This window comes from Amblyraja radiata, chromosome 9, assembly GCF_010909765.2.
Source record: "Amblyraja radiata isolate CabotCenter1 chromosome 9, sAmbRad1.1.pri, whole genome shotgun sequence".
Lineage (NCBI taxonomy): Eukaryota > Metazoa > Chordata > Chondrichthyes > Rajiformes > Rajidae > Amblyraja > Amblyraja radiata.
In genome coordinates, this window is record NC_045964.1 from 55,161,224 (window position 1) to 55,177,453 (window position 16,230).

The 16,230-nt window shown below is 51.4% G+C and overlaps 2 protein-coding genes across 3 annotated transcripts in view; one reads left to right on the forward strand and one right to left on the reverse strand.

Moving 5' to 3' along the window:
• Positions 1-1,008: 1,008 nt before the first annotated feature.
• LOC116977146 (nesprin-2-like) lies at positions 1,009-2,244 on the forward strand. Its single transcript, XM_033027505.1, has 3 exons — positions 1,009-1,078; positions 1,162-1,211; positions 1,535-2,244. Exons 1-3 carry the CDS (start codon positions 1,022-1,024, stop codon positions 1,776-1,778), a joined length of 351 nt encoding a protein of 116 aa, XP_032883396.1. The 5' UTR covers positions 1,009-1,021; the 3' UTR covers positions 1,779-2,244.
• Positions 2,245-13,974: 11,730 nt separating this feature from the next.
• esr2 (estrogen receptor 2) overlaps positions 13,975-16,230 on the reverse strand; it is an 88,834-nt gene continuing 86,578 nt past the window's right edge. For both annotated transcript variants that reach the window (XM_033027506.1, XM_033027507.1), the window contains exon 9: positions 13,975-14,662. In XM_033027506.1, the coding sequence (XP_032883397.1) occupies positions 14,506-14,662 (157 nt within the window). In that variant the 3' untranslated portion in view covers positions 13,975-14,505. The remainder of the gene's footprint in view (positions 14,663-16,230) is intronic.

Here is a 16,230-nt window from a genome sequence, read left to right on the forward strand (position 1 = left end):
GCACCGAGCCTTGCTGTACCCCACTAGTCACTGCCTGCCATTCTGAAAAGGACCCGTTAATTCCTACTCTTTGCTTCCTGTCTGCCAACCAGTTCTCTATCCATGTCAATACCCTACCCCCAATACCATGTGCACTAATTTTGCCAACTACTCTCTTGTGTGGGACCTTGTCAAAGGCTTTTTGAAAGTCCAGATACACCACATCCACTGGCTCTCCCTTGTCCATTCTATTTATTACATCCTCAAAAAATTCCAGAAGATTAGTCGAGCATGATTTCCCCTTCATAAATCCATGATGACTTTGACCGATCCTGCCCCTGTTTTCCAAATGTGCTGCAATAACATTGTTAATAATCGACCATTTAATAAGCATCTTCCCCACGACCGATGTAAGATAACTGGTCTAGAATTCCCCGTTTTCTCTCTCCCTCATTTCTTAAAAAGTGTAGTTACATTGGCTACCCTCCAGTCTACATCAACTGATCCAGAGTCGAGAGAACATTGGAAAATGATCACAATGCATCCACGATTTCTAGAGCCACCTCCTTGACTCTGGTCCTAGACTCTCCCACTAGTGGAAACATCCTCCCCACATCCACTCTATCTAAGCCTTTCACTATTCTGTATGTTTCAATGAGGTCCCCCCTCAATCTTCTCAACTCCGGCGAATACAGGCCCAGTGCCGACAAACGCTCATCACAGATTAACCTACTCTTTGCTGGGCTCATTCTTGTAAACCACCTATGGACCCACTCCAGAGCCGGCACAATACTCCAAATGCGGCCTGACCAGGGCCGTGTCGAGCCTCAGTGAGTGGGACCATTGCTGGGCTGATGTGGGGGGGGGGACAGGCAACAACGGGAGAGGGGGCGGGGGAGAGGGGTGGGTGAGATCGGGGGGGGGGGGGGGGTAGTGCAAGCCTCGACCGGGGGGGTGGTCCTTGGGGACCTGTTGCGGGTGCAAGGGGAGTGGGCTGTGGTCACAGCTGCTATGTCTCCTGCCCCAGGAGGTTGCGTTTGGCATGGCTGGCGGTGAGCTGGACATCATGAGGGCCAGAACCTCCCTCCCCATCACTCCGGTGAGTCTCCCCCCTTCCCCACAGTGCGGCGCGCTCTCACCCCCCCCCCACCACAGAGATTCACCGCTGACGTTATTTTACAGGATCCCAGGGAGATCCAGTCAGCTGATGTACGGCCCGTCTCCATGGAGAGGTGAGGAGGGGAGGCTCTGTTGGACGAGGGGGGCATGTCGACATGGGGGCCCTCATTTCTCGCTCTATCTCTGTCACCCTGTGTATCACTCTCTCCCTCTCCCTCTCCCTCTCCCTCTCCCTCTCCCTCTCCCTCTCCCTCTCCCTCTCCCTCTCCCTCTCCCTCTCCCTCTCCCTCTCCCTCTCCCTCTCCCTCTCCCTCTCCCTCTCCCTCTCCCTCTCCCTCTCCCTCTCCCTCTCCCTCTCCCTCTCCCTCTCCCTCTCTGGGGGGGTGATGGTGTCGATGCTGCCTGTGAATGACCGTCTCTCTCTCTCTCCCCCCAGGGGCCGAGGCCGTGTTCGGGAGAGTTGCAGTGCTGGGGTGCAGCGGCAGGGGAGGGGCAGCCGTGCATTCCTGGGCCGTGTGCTGCGGGCTGCACTCCCCCTGCAACTGCTGGCGCTGCTGCTGCTGCTGCTGGCTGCGTTGTTGCCTGCACGGCAGCAACACTACAGCTGCACGCTGGCCAACAACTACATCCGCTCCCTCCACCCCGCGCTGCGTTACACCAACGGCCCCCCTCCAACCTGATACCCCCCTCTACCCCCCTACTCCCCTCTCTCCCCACCCTCTCTCCCTCCCCCTTCCCCTCCCCTTCCCTCTCTCTACCCTCTCCCTCTCTACCCCCTCTATCTACCCCCCTCCCTCTCTCTACCCCCCTCTCTCCTACCCTCTCTCCCTCTCTCCCCCTCTCCCTCTCTCTCACCCCCCCCCCCTCTCCCCCTGTCCCAGGGTGTGTTTGTGTCCACCCATCCCCCACACTGCTGACACACCCAGTGTGATCACTCACTACTGTAGTGAGTGTGGAGTTGAACCTTGTGGGATATATTGATCAGTGAGCTATTTCTATTGTACAGTTTGAGATTTTTTTAGTGTAGAATCAGGGATATTCTGGGATCCTGGTGAACCGTCCCATCGAGCGGCACCAGTGTGTGTCTGACCAGGGTTGTTGTACCCACCCTCAATAAACCTGCCAATGACACAACCTTGCAGCTCACAGCCTCTGGTGATGGTGAAAGTGTGTCCACAATCTGCCCAGTAATACCCCCCACAGTGTGGCCCTCTCACCCCCCCCCCCCCACCAGTGCAGCCCCCCCCACCCCCCCCCCCCCCCCAGTGCAGGGCTCCCTCACCCCCCCCCCCTCCCCACAGTGTGGAACTCCCTCACCCCCGCCCCCCCCCCCACACAGTGCAGAACTCCGTCACCCCTGCCCCCCCCCACAGTGCAGAACTCCCTCACCCCCGCCCCCCCCCCCACAGTGCAGAGCTCCCTCACCTCCGACCCCCCCCCCCCACGGTGCGGCCCCCTCACCCCCGCCCCCACAGTTCCGCCCCCTCACCACACCTCCCTCACTGCCCCACCCCCCCCCACAGTGTGGAACTCCCTCACCCCCTCCCTCCCACAATGCGGCCCCCTCACGGCCACCCCCCCCCCCCCCCACAGTGTGGCCCCCTCACCCCCCACCCCGCCACAGTGGGGCGCTCCCCAACACCGCAGCTCGGGGGTGGGTGTGGAAGGAAGGACATTGCTTTGTCCAGTGTTTGGTGATCGTAGCTGGATGAGGCTGAGCCTGTGTGTGTGGATGTGATGTTCTCACAGCCCCCGTACCATCAATCTCTGGTGATTTACGGTGCCCTCTGGACCAAGCTCTCAATCCTCAATCTCCAGTGGATTGCAGTTCAGCTCCAAGCTCCCCTGGATGGCGCGGAAGCTTTGTTACAGACCAGATTCTGCAGTCTGCCCCCACACAGGCATGGGAGCAAGTGGACACTGGCTGGTGGGGCTGGAGGACAGGCCTGTCCACACTGGGGCCATGCTGATAGTTGACACGGAGCGACATCCAACATCCCAAGATGGATGGCTGCATCTTGGCTCCGTGTGTGGACTCAGTCTAACGACACTACCAGCCCCCGCCAACACAATCCAGAAAACATTTAATAAGCAAATTTATCACTAGATTTTGTTGCTGTAATTGAATTTTGGGATATGAATGATGGATTTAATGGGAAGCAGGTTTTACAGATGGTGAATTGGACAGAGTCAAGCGGGCAGGGGGGGGGGGGGTTTAGAGAGAGACTGCAATCCTTTGTCTCTCTGATACACAGAACCAGCCCCTTCCTCGTTACAAACGAAAGGCTGGGAGATTCACACTCCTTCCTCCTCCTGGGGAAGGTTGTTTCATCTGTGGTGAGGGGACTGAGTGCAGCACTCGCTGACACTGGTGAAGATTTGCACAGATACAAAGCCAAGGTCAGGCTGCATGTGGAGTATTGCGTGCGGTTCTGGTCGCCCCCATTACAGGAAGGATGTGGGGGCTTTGGAGACGGTGCAGAGGAGGTTCACCAGAATGATGTCGAGTTTAGAGGGTTTCAGCTCCAGGGAGAGGTTGGGTAGACTCGGATCATTTTCCCTGGAACACCAGAGGCTGAGTGGAGATGTAGTAGAAGTTTATACAGTTATGGGAGCAGGCATAGACAGGGTAGACGTGGGTGTTTTTACAGGGGTGGAAATCGCTATCAAAACATGGGGGTACGCAATTTCTTGGTGCCATGCGCGCGCACACACTCACACACACGCACGTGAGGCTTCGGCCGTGGGCCCTATGGATAGTAACATCGGGAGTTGACCTGGTTGGTGCATCCACGATTTCTAGAGCCAGCTCCTTGAGTACCCTGGGATGCAAACCATCAGGCCCTGGGGATTTATCTGCCTTCAGTCCCAACAGTTTATCTAACACCATTTCCTGACTAATGTGGATTCCCTTCAGTTCCTCCGTCCCACTAGATCCTCGGTCCCCTGGTATTTCCGGGAGATTATTTGTGTCTTCCTTAGTGAAGATGGAACCAGACGTTTAACTGTTCTGCCATTTCCTTGTTTACCATTATAAATTCACCTGTCTCTGACTGTAAGGGACCTACATTTGTCTTCACTAATCTTTTCCTTTTTACATATCTAAAGATGCTTTTACAGTCAGTTTGTATATTCCCCGCAAGCTTTCTTTCATGCTCTTTTTTTCTCCTCTAAATTAAACCCTTTGTCCTCTGATGAGTTCTAAATTTCTCCCAGTCCTCTGGATTGCTGCTTCCTCTGGCCATTTTATATGCCTCTTCCTTGGATTTAACATTATCCTTGATTTCCCTCGTTAGCCACGGTTGAGCCGCCCTCCCCGTTTTATTTTTTCGCCAGACAGGGATGAACAATTTCTGGAGTTCATCCATGCGGTCTTGAAATCTTTGCCATTGCATCTCCACCGTCAACTCTTGAAGTATAATTTACCAGTCTATCCCAGCCAATTCCCGTCTCATACCTTCAAAGTCTCCTTTATTCATGTTCAGGACCCTAGTCCCTGAATTAACCGTGTCACTCTCCATCCTAATGCAAAATTCCACCATATTATGGTCACTGTTGCCCAAGGAGCTTTGCACAACAAGATCGCTAACTAATCCTTCCTCATTACACAATACCCAGTCTAGGATGGCCTGCCCTCTAGTCGGTTCCTCTACAAATTGGTTTAAAAACAGGTACTGTAATATTTAAGAGACATTTGATCAGATATGTGATTGGAAAGGTGTAGGAATATGGGCCAAACGCGGGCAGATGAGCTGAAGGGCCTGTTTCTGTGCTGTATGATTCCTGTACCCTAAATTGGATAAGAATAGCCACATAGCACGTAAACAGGCCCTTCAGCTCAACTCCTCCATGCCGACAGATGCCCCATCTACACTAGTCCCATCTGCCCATGTTTGGCCCATATCCCACAACCTGTCCCGTCCATAGTTGGATAAGTGTTAAAGGGATGTTGTCTCCACAGTTTGTGCGTCTATTCCCAGGGTGTGGTCAGTGTTTAATGTCCGGCTGTTAAGTGATTACATTCCCCTTGATTCAACATTGGTGCTGACAGATTATTGGACAGGCCGGTGAATTGGTTCAAGGAAGGCCACGTCTTCCTAATTAGATTCAGATTTTATTTAATAAAGGCTAATAAAATCATGAGGGGAATGCACAGTGTTTTACCCAGAGCAGGGAAGTCAAGAACCAGACGTTCAGCAGGTTAGACAGCTTGTCTGGAAAACATGGATAAGGGGTCGGGACACTTCTTCAGACTCCGTTTCTGTTTGCGACCCAAAACGTCACCTACCCATGTTCCCCAGAGATGCTGCCTGACCCATTGAGTTACTCCAGCACTCTGTGAAACGTCATCTATCCATGTTCTCCACAGATGCTGCCTGACCCACTGAGTTACTCCAGCACTCTGTGAAACGTCACCTATTCATGTTCTCCACAGATGCTGCCTGACCCACTGAGTTACTCCAGCACTCTGTGAAACGTCACCTATTCATGTTCTCCACAGATGCTGCCTGACCCACTGAGTTACTCCAGCACTCTCTTTTTGGGTTTAAGGTGAGAGGAGAAAGATTTAATAGTAACTGGAGGGACAGGTTTTTCACACAGAGGGTGGCGGGTGTATGGAACGAGCTGCCCGAGGAGGTGGTTGAGGCATGGACCATAACACCATTTAAAAGATATTTGCACAGGTACATGGCTAGGAAAGGTTTAGAAGGATATGGGCCAAACACGGGCAGGTGGGACTAGTGTAGATGGGACATCTCTGACAACAGTTTTCTCGAGCAATATATAGTGGGCAACACTTGGATCTAGTTGGGAAATTATGAAGGGCAAGTGAATTAAGTGTTTGTGGAAGAGCCTTTTGAGACCAGTGGCCAGACACAGTTCAATTAGGGTTAAGACAGTTATGTATATGGACAGAGAGGGTTAACATCCCACGTGTTAAAATGCTCAACTGGGGTAAGGCCAACTTTGAGGGTATGAGAGAAGGTCTCGCTCAAGTTGACTGGAGCAGGTTGTTTCAGGGGAAAGGAACATCGGCCAAGTGGGATGTTTTTAAAAGTGTGCTGACGAAAGCTCAGGATGTGTACGTCCCCGTTAGAGTGAAGGGCAAAGCAGGCAAACGTAATGAAGCTTGGCTGACGAGGGAAATTAAGGCATTGGTCAAAAACAAGAAGGATGCATGTGACAGGTATAGACAGCTGGGATCAAGTGCATCCCTGGAGGAGTTTCGGGAACTAGGAGTGAAGTAAAAAAGGGGCCAGGAAATAGCTCTGGCGGGTAGCATTAATGGCATGCGTAAGAGATTTTATAAAAACATAAGGGTGAAAAGGGTAACTAGAGAGAGAGAGTGGGAACTCTCAGGAATCAAAGCGGTCACCTCTGTGTGGAGCCACAGGAGATGGGCAAGGTCCTCAATGAGTATTTCTCCTCTATTTATCGAGGAGAAAGGCAGTAGGACGGAGGAAATTGTTGCAGTCACTGGAAGTGTCTTGAGAGCAGTCAGTGTTACTGTCAAAGAAGTGCTGAAGGTGTTGTCGTGTTTAAAGATAGACAAATCTCCAGGGCCTGATCAGATATATCCAAGGACATTGTGGGAAACTAGAGTGGAAATTGTGGGAGCCCTGGTTGAAATTTACGAGTCTTTAAATATAGGAGAGGTGCCGGAAGACTGGAGCGTGGCAAATGTTGTGCCTCTATTCAAGAAGTGCTGCAGGGAAAATGCTGGGAACTATAGTCCGGTGAGCTTAACATCTGTAGTTGGAAAGTTACTAGAGAGTATTCTGAGGGATAGGTTATACATGCAGTTAGATGGACAAGGGTTGATTAGGGATAGTCAGCATGGTTTTGTACGTGGGAGGTCGTGTCTCACAAATCTGATTGAGTTTTTTGAAGATGTGACCAAGAGGATTGATGAGGGCAGAGCTGTAGATGTATATATGGGCTTCAGTAAGGCGTTCAACAAGATTCCATATGGTAGGCTGCTCTGGAAGGTTAGATCTCATGGGTTCAAAGGAGAGATAGCTGAATGGATAGCAAATTGGCTCCATGGAAGGGAGCAGAAGATGATGGTGGAAGGTTGCTTCTTGGACTGGAGGCCTGTGACTAGTGGTGTGCCTCAGGGTTCGGTGCAGGGACCGTTACTGTTTGTCATCTATATCAATGATTTGGATGAGAACAATCATCGCAAGATTAGCTAGTATGCTGATGATACAAAAGTGGGTGGTTTTGCAGATAGTGAAGATGGTTGTGAACGATTGCAGCAGGATCTGGATCGATTGGGCAGGTGGGCTGAGGAATGGTTGATGGAATTTAATACAGAAAAGTGTGAGGTGTTACATTTTGGGACGTCGAACAAGGGCAGGACCTACACAGTAAATGGCAGGCCTCTGGGTAGTGTAGAGCAGAGGGATCTAGGAGTACAGGTGCATGGTTCCTTGAAGGTCGAGTCACAGGTAGATAAGGTGGTCAAAAAGGCTTTGGCACTTTGACCTTCATCAGTCAGAGTATTGAGTATAGAAGTTGGGAGGTCATGTTGCAGTTGTATAAGACGTTGGTGAGGCCGCATTTAGAATATTGTGTTCAGTTTTGGGCACCATGTTGTAGGGAAGATATTGTCAAGCTTGAAAGGGTACAGGGAAGGTTTACGAGTATGTTGCCAGGACTAGAGAGTGTGAGCTATAGGGAGAGGTTGAGTAGTCTGGGTCTCTATTCCATGGAGTGCAGGAGAATGAAGGGTGATCTTATAGAGGTGTATAAGATCGTGAGAGGAATAGATCGAGTAGATGCACAGTCTCTTGCCCAGAGTTGGGGAATCGAGCACCAGAGGACATAAGTTTGTGATGGGGAAACGATTAAATAGGAATCTGAGGGGTAACTTTTTCCCACAAAGGGTGGTGGGTGTATGGAACAAGCTGCCGGAGGAGGTAGTTGCGCAGGGACTATCCCATCGTTTAAGAAACAGTTAAACAGGTACATGGATAGGGCAGGTTTGGAGGGATATGGACCAAATGCAGGCAGGTGGGACGAGTATAGCTGGGACATTTTGGCCGGTGTGGGCAAGTTGGGCCGAAGGGTCTGTTTCCACGTTGTATCACTCTGTGACTGATAGCATGGCTGGGTTGGGCCAAAGGTCCTGATTCCATGCTGTTCCATCCCATGACGAGGTGACTGAGAGGGTGAATAGGGTCTGTGCATTCGATGTAGTTCACATGGAATTCAAGGAGACTTTGACAATATTCCAAAAAGCTAAGGTCCGTGAGATTGGATCAGATTGTTTCAGTGATAGGGAGCAAAGAAGATGTACCGGGCTCGTTTGTTGCACAGAGGTGGGTGCCTGGAACGCGCTGCCGGGGGGTGGTGGTGGAGGCAGATACGATAGTGGTGTTTAAGAGGCTTTTAGATAAGCACATGGTTATGGATTACGTGGCTATTTGGCAGCACTGCGCCACAGACCCAGGTTCAATCCTGACCTTGGGTGCTGTCGGTGTGAAGTTTGCACGTTCTCCCTGCGACCACGTGGCTTTCCTCCAGGTGTTCCGGTTTCCTCCTACATCCCAACGACGTGCGGGTTTGTACGTTAGTGGGGCCCCTGTAAATGGTCCCATTTACATAGAACGAGTGTGAGTTTAGAGACACAGCGTGGGAACAAGCCCACTGACTACGTCAACTATCGATCACCCGTTCACAATCTACCTCAAAAATGTGACAATAAACTAAACTGAAACACTAGTTCTACGTTATCCCATTTGCTCACCCACTCCCGACACACCAGGGGCAATTTACAGAGGCCATTGAACCTATAAAACCGCGCGTCTTTGGATGTGGGCGGAAACCCACGTGGTCACGGAGAACGTGCAAACTCCACACAGACTGCACTGAGGTCAGGATTGAACCTGGTTCTTTGGCGCCGAGAGGCAGTGGCTCTACCAGCTGTGTCATGCTGCTGGGATATCAGTGATCAGCATGGACTTGACGGCCCAAATGGCCTGATTCCATATTTTTTAATATGGAACATAGATTCCCATCAGGCAAAAGTATAGAAGTGTGAAAACGCCCGCACACCTCCAGGCTCAGGGAGAGTTTCTTCCCAGCTGTTATCAGGCAACTGAACCATCCTTCTACAACCAGAGAGCAGTCCTGAGCTACAGTACTATCTACCTCATTGGAGACCCTCGGACTATCTTTGATCGGAGTTTATCTTCCACTAAACATTATTCATGTTATTCCCTTTATCTTTACACTGTGGACGGCTCGATTGTAATCATGTATTGTCTTTCCGCTGACTGGTTAGCACGCAACAAAAGCTTTTCACTGTACCTCGGTACACATGACAATAAACTGCAATATTAAACACAAAACAAATCACCAGGAAACGAGCAAGGTCTGAAGAAGGGACTCGACCCGAAACATCACCTTTTCCTTCGCTCCATAGATGCTGCCTCACCCGCTGAGTGTCTCCAGCATTTTTTATCTACCTTCGATTTTTCCAGCATCTGCAGTTCCTTTTTAAACAAGGCCCATTGGTGAGGACGTTAGCAGTGTGAGTGTGGATCTAGTGAATGTGGGTGAGGCTTCAGAGATACACCGCGGAAACAGGCCCTTCAGCCCATCGTCCATGCCGACCAGCGATCACCCCGTACAGTAACACTATCCTACAACTAGGGACAATTTACAGAGCCAATTAACCAACAAACCTGCACGTCTTCAGATTGTGGGTGGAAACCGGAGAACCCGGAGAAAACCCACGCAGGTCACGGGGAGAAAGTACAAACTCCGTACAGACAGCACCCGTAATCAGGATCGAACCTGGGTCTCTGGTGCTGTGAGGCATCAACTCTACCGCTGCGCCACCGTGCCGCCTTGAATGGATTTGGCTCAGAACAAAAACATTGGTGAACACGAGAAGGGGGGAGAATGATGGAATATGAGAACAAATTAGCACTTTAGCCCGAGGTGGGTAACTCGCCAGGGACCGAGGAGATGCTTCCTGAGTTGTGATCGGAAGCCAGGGAGGGGAATACTGGCACTCCAAGAACCTGAAAGGGAATCTGAAGTAGGGTCCTGACCCGAAACATCACCCACACATGTTCTCCAGAGACGCTGCCTGACCCGCTGAGTTACTCCAGCACTCTGTATTTTTTGTTAAGCAGCACCTGCAGTTCCGTGTCTACAAATAGTTTTAAGTCACGGTTGTGCAGCGGGGCGGTGCAGGATGTGTGGAGGAGGACAAATGTGGGGCGTGTACTTTGCAGCGGCAGTGGAAATGTCAGGTAATTGTAGACCTGTGTGTCTCACAGCAGGGGCACTAATGCAACAATAATCCTGATGGAGGAAAGATGTTATTAAGTGGAAAGTGCAGGAGAGATTCACCAGGATGTGGCCAGGACTGGGGTGTCTGAGTTCGAAGGAGAGATTGGATGAGTTGGGGCTTTTAGTCCCTGGAGGGAAGGAGGCTGAGAGGTGAACTTCTAGAGGTTTATGAAGTCATGAGGGGTATCTGATCAGGTTGAATGATCGCAGTTGTCAGACTTCCGAATGGATCCTTAATCAGCTAGGGGCAAATTTTTCACACACAGGATGCTGGGTGTATGGAACGAGCTGCTGGAGGAGATAGTTGAGACAGGGACTATGACAACATTTAAAATACATTTGGACAGGTACATGGATAGGAAAGGATTAGAGGTATATGGACCAAAGGTGGGCAGGTGGGACTCGTGTCGATGGGGCATCTTGGTTGGTATGGACAAGTTAGACAATAGGTGCAGGAGTAGGCCATTCGGCCCTTCAAGCCAGCACCGCCATTCTTGAAAGTATCCAGAGAACCTGCCTCCACCGCCCTCTGAAGCAGAGAATTCCACAGACTCACCACTCTCTGTGTGAAAAAGTGTTTTCTCGTCTCCGTTCTAAATGGCTTACCCCTTATTCTGAAACTGCGACCCCTGGTTCTGGACTCCCCCCAACATCGGGAACACGTTTCCTGCCTCTAGCGTGTCCAAACCCTTAATAATCTTATACGTTTCAATGAGATATCCTCTCATCCTTCTAAACCTCAGAGTGTACAAGCCCAGCTGCTCCATTCTCTCAGCGTATGACAGTCCCGCCTGTCTACACGTTTCCGTGGTGTATGGCTACTAAACAATTCACCTCTACCCCATTGCGGACATTGGACTTTGTCTGTGGAACTGATGCGCTACAATGCTGAGAACTATATTCTGCACTCTGTATCTTCCCCTTTGCTCCACCTATTTTACTTGAGTTTGACCTGATTGTATTTATGTGTAGTATTATCTGATCTGTTTGGATAGTGTGCAGAACAAAGCTCTTCACTGTACCTCGGTACAAGTGACAATAATCAATTTAAACCCCAGGATAGGGGAATATAAAACTAAGGGGCAAAGTTTTAAGGCGAGAGTGGAAAGATTTAAAGACACCACTGAGCTGAAAGTGTGAAGAGGAGATTTACAAGGCTATTGCCAGGATTCAAGGGCCTGAGCTATCGGCAGGCTAGGGTCTCGACCTGAAACGTCACCCATTCCTTCTCTCCAGAGATGCTGCCTGTCCCGCTGAGTTACTCCAACATTTTGTGTCTATCTCAGGTTTTGATTTTATTCCTTGGAGGCTGAGGGGTGATCTTATAGAGGTGTATAAAATCATGAGGGGAATAGATAAGGTGAACTCACAGAGTACTTTACCTTGGTTAATAAAATCAAGAACTAGAGGACATAGGTTTAAGGTGAGAGGGGGAATATTTCATAGGGACCTGAGGGGCAACACAGAGGGTGGTGGGTGTATGGAATGTGTAGCCAGAGGAGGTAGTGAGGCAGGTACTATAATATATTAGGACAAGTACATGAATAAGAAAGGCCTAGAGGAATATGAGCCAAACGTGGGCAGATGGGACGAGTTCGGATCGGGCATCTTAGTTAGTATGGGGAGTTGGGCCGAAGGGCCTGTCCCATGATGAATGACTGATCTGGAGAGAAAGTGGAGCTACAGCCTGAGGAAGGGTCCCGACCCGAAACGTCATCTGTCCATTCCCACCACAGATGCTAGCTGAGCCGCTGAGTTCCTCCATCACTGTGTGTTTCACTTCAGTGTGACGGTTATTGAAGTCGCCCCTCGCGGGCGTCAAGATTGTCAAGAATGAGGGGACAGATTCCAAATGGAGTTAAATAATTTTTATGCAATTAACAATACACACTTCTCAAAATCCATCAGTCATTGACATTGGATGCCACAGGCTGGCAAAATGTTGCAGTAAAAATATACATTCTTCAGGACAGCGGTGGCAGTGGGAGCGGAAACATGGAGGGGAGGGAAGGGGAGAGAGGGGGTGGGGAGGGGTGGGAAGGGTAGAGTGGGTGGGGAGGGGAGAGAGGGGTGGGGAAGGGAGAGGGGTGGGGAAGGGAGAGAGGGGAGGGGAGAGAGGGGATAGGGAGGGGTGGGGACGGGAGAGAGAGGTGTGGAGGGGAGAGATGGGGTGGGGTGGGGAGAGAGGGTTGGGGAGGGGAGGGGAGAAGGGTGAGGCGGGGAAGGGAGGGGAGAGAGGGGGTGGGGAAGGGAGGGAGGGGTGGGGAGAGTTAGTTGGCCTCTGTAAATCGCCAATAGTGCGTGGGTGAGGGGTAAACTCCGGGCAGTTGAAGGGAATGTCAGGTCACAGGGAGATAAATGTGGGGATGAGACCAATGGGATGGTCTGAGAGAACGTGGAGCCTAGTAGCACGGAAACAGGCCCTTCGGCCCATCTTGTCCGTGCTGCCCAACATGTCCCATCTACACTGGTCCCATTTGCCCGCCTTTGGCCCATATCCATATAAACCTTTCCTATCCAAGTACCTGTCCAAGTATTTTTTAAATGCTGTTATTGCACCTGCCTCAACTACCACCTCTGACAGCTCGTTCCACACACCCACCACCCTCTGGATATCCATCAGGTTCCTATTAAATCTTTATCCTCTCACCTTAAACCTGTCCTCTCGTTCTCGTTTTGCGGACTCTGGATACAACACTCTTTCCATTCACCCTGTCTATCCGCCTCATGTGTGAGGTGAACGTTTATATGCGAAGGCCATAAGACATAGGAATATATTTAGGCCATTCAGCCCATCGAGTCTACTGCACCATTCAATCATGGCTAATCTATATTTCCCCCTCAACCCCATTCTCCTGCCTTCTGCAACCCCTGACACCCGTACTAATCAAGAATGTCAATCTCCGCCTTAGAAATACTGACTGACTTGACCTCCACAGCGTTATTGGCAATGAATTCCGCAGATTCACCACCCTCTGGTTGAAAAAATTCCTCCTAATTTCCATTCTAAAGGTTCGTCCTGTTATTGTGAAGCTGTGCCCTCTAGTGGGTAAGTTTCAATGAGGTCCCCACTCAAAAGACAATAGGTATAGGAGTAGGCCATTTGGCCCTTCGAGCCAGCACCGCCATTCAATGTGATCATGGCTGATCATCCCCAATCAGTACCCCGTTCCTGCCTTCTCCCCATATCCCCTGACTCCGATATTTTTAAGAGCCCTATCTAGCTCTCTCTTGAAAGTATCCAGAGAACCGGCCTCCGCCGCCCTCTGAGGCAGAGAATTCCACAGACTCACCACTCTCTGTGAGCAAAAGTGTTTCCTCGTCTCCGTTCTAAACGTCTTACTCCTTATTCTAGACTCCCCCAACATCGGGAACATGTTTTCTGCCTCTAGCGTGTCCAAACCCTTAATAATCTTATATGTTTCAATGAAATACCCTCTCATCCTTCTAAACTCCAGAGTGTACAAGCTCAGCCACTCCATCCTCTCAGCATATGACAGTCCCGCCATCCCGGGCATTAACCTTGTAAACCTACGCTGCACTCCCTCAATAGCAAGAATATCCTTCCTCATCCTAAACTCCAGCGAGTACAGGCCCAGCGCCGACAAGCGCTCCCCCCACGTGATGCTCCCCTTGGCGAGGGGTGGGGGGGGGGGGGGGGGATGGAGTCGGGCAGAGAGGGGAGGGGGAAACACAGCACCAGCCCCCGCCTCAGCTATGTACAGGACAGACAGGAGGCCATTCATCCCATTCCTGTTGGGGCTAGCAGAGACGGAGGCTGCCAGTTTCTTCAGCACAGTGACCTGTGGTTATTTGGTGGCCCCAGAGTGATTGCTCACAATATTCCACATGTGGCCTGACCAGCGCCTTATAGAGCCTCAGCATTACATCCCTGTTTGTCCTGGAGCTGAACGTAACCTGCCGGGGAATCGGAGGGCAGCAAGATGAGGGGACTGTGTGGTGGGGTTTTGGGGGGGGGGGGGGAGTTATTTATGGGCAGTGTCTGCTCCCACCCTCTGGTAACCCCGCTCCCCCCAGCCTGTCCCAGTCCCAGTCGGGGGGAGGAGTGGGGTGGTGGGGAAGGGTGGGGGTCGTGGATCAGAGGGGGTGGCTCTTGGCCGGTGCACAGTTGGTGTCGTCGGGCGGTTTGCGGTAACTGTAGATGACGTGGGCATCCAGCATCTCCAACAGCAGGTCGTAGAACGGAACCACGTTCTTGCACTTCATGCTGTACAGGTGTTCCATGCCTTTGTTGCTGCAGGGGGGACAGGCAGAGGCCGTCACAGGCAGACACACACGGTCACAGACATACACGGTCACAGACAGACACAGTCACAGACAGACACGGTCACAGACAGACACGGTCACAGACAGACACGGTCACAGACAGACACGGTCACAGACAGACAGACACGGTCACAGACAGACAGACACGGTCACAGACAGACATACACGGTCACAGACAGACACGGTCACAGACAGACACGGTCACAGACAAACACGGTCACAGACAGACACGGTCACAGACAGACAGACACGGTCACAGACAGACAGAGTCACAGACAGACACACACGGTCACAGACATACACGGTCACAGACAGACACAGTCACAGACAGACACGGTCACATACATACACGGTCACAGACAGACACAGTCACAGACAGACAGACACGGTCACAGACAGACAGACACGGTCACAGACAGACAGACACGGTCACAGACAGACAGACACGGTCACAGACATACACGGTCACAGACAGACACAGTCACAGACAGACAGACACGGTCACAGACAGACAGGGCCACAGGCAGGGGACAGGTGTACGTGGGGGGGGGGGGGGGGGGGGGGGACACTGACACGGGGGCTCGGGGTGACGGCTCCACGGGACGGAGGATGTGTGTAACGTGCGGCTGCCGACGGAGTGAGGGTGTAGCTACAGCGTCAACGTACAGGCGCACTCACGTAAAGCACGGTCACCACGATACAGGTCACAGCACACTCGCTCACACACTCACTCGCACACACACTCACTCACACACACACACACACGCTCACACACACTCACACTCGCTCACACACACACTCACTCACACGCTCACACACGCTCACACTCACTCACTCACACACTCACACACACGTTCACACTCTCACTCACACACGCTCACACACGCTCACACTCACTCACTCACACACTCACACACACGCTCACACTCACTCACTCACACACACGCTCACACTCTCACTCACACACACTCACACACGCTCACACTCACTCACACACACGCGCACACACACTCACACACACACACTCACTCACACACACACGCTCACACTCACTCACACTCACACACACTCACACTCACACACGCTCACACTCTCACTCACACACACGCTCACACTCACTCACACACACGCACACACACGCACTCACACGCGCTCACACTCACTCACACACACACACACATACACACTCACTCACACACACGCTCACACTCACTCACACACACACACACTCACACACACGTACTCGCACTCACATACTCGCACACACACTCACTCAAATACTCGCACACATACACACTCACACAAGCACATACATACTCGCATACACTCACACTTACATATTCGCACACTTGTACACTCACTCACACACTCGTACACACACTCACATACTCGCACATTCACACACGCGCACACACTCACTCACTCTACACATAGTTACACTGCAGTCACGGCTGGGTCACAGCCTGGTGTAGTTAGGGGTGTAATCCAAGTGGATGGTGTTCAAGGGGGGTCCAGGCGGATGGGAGTCGGGCCGTG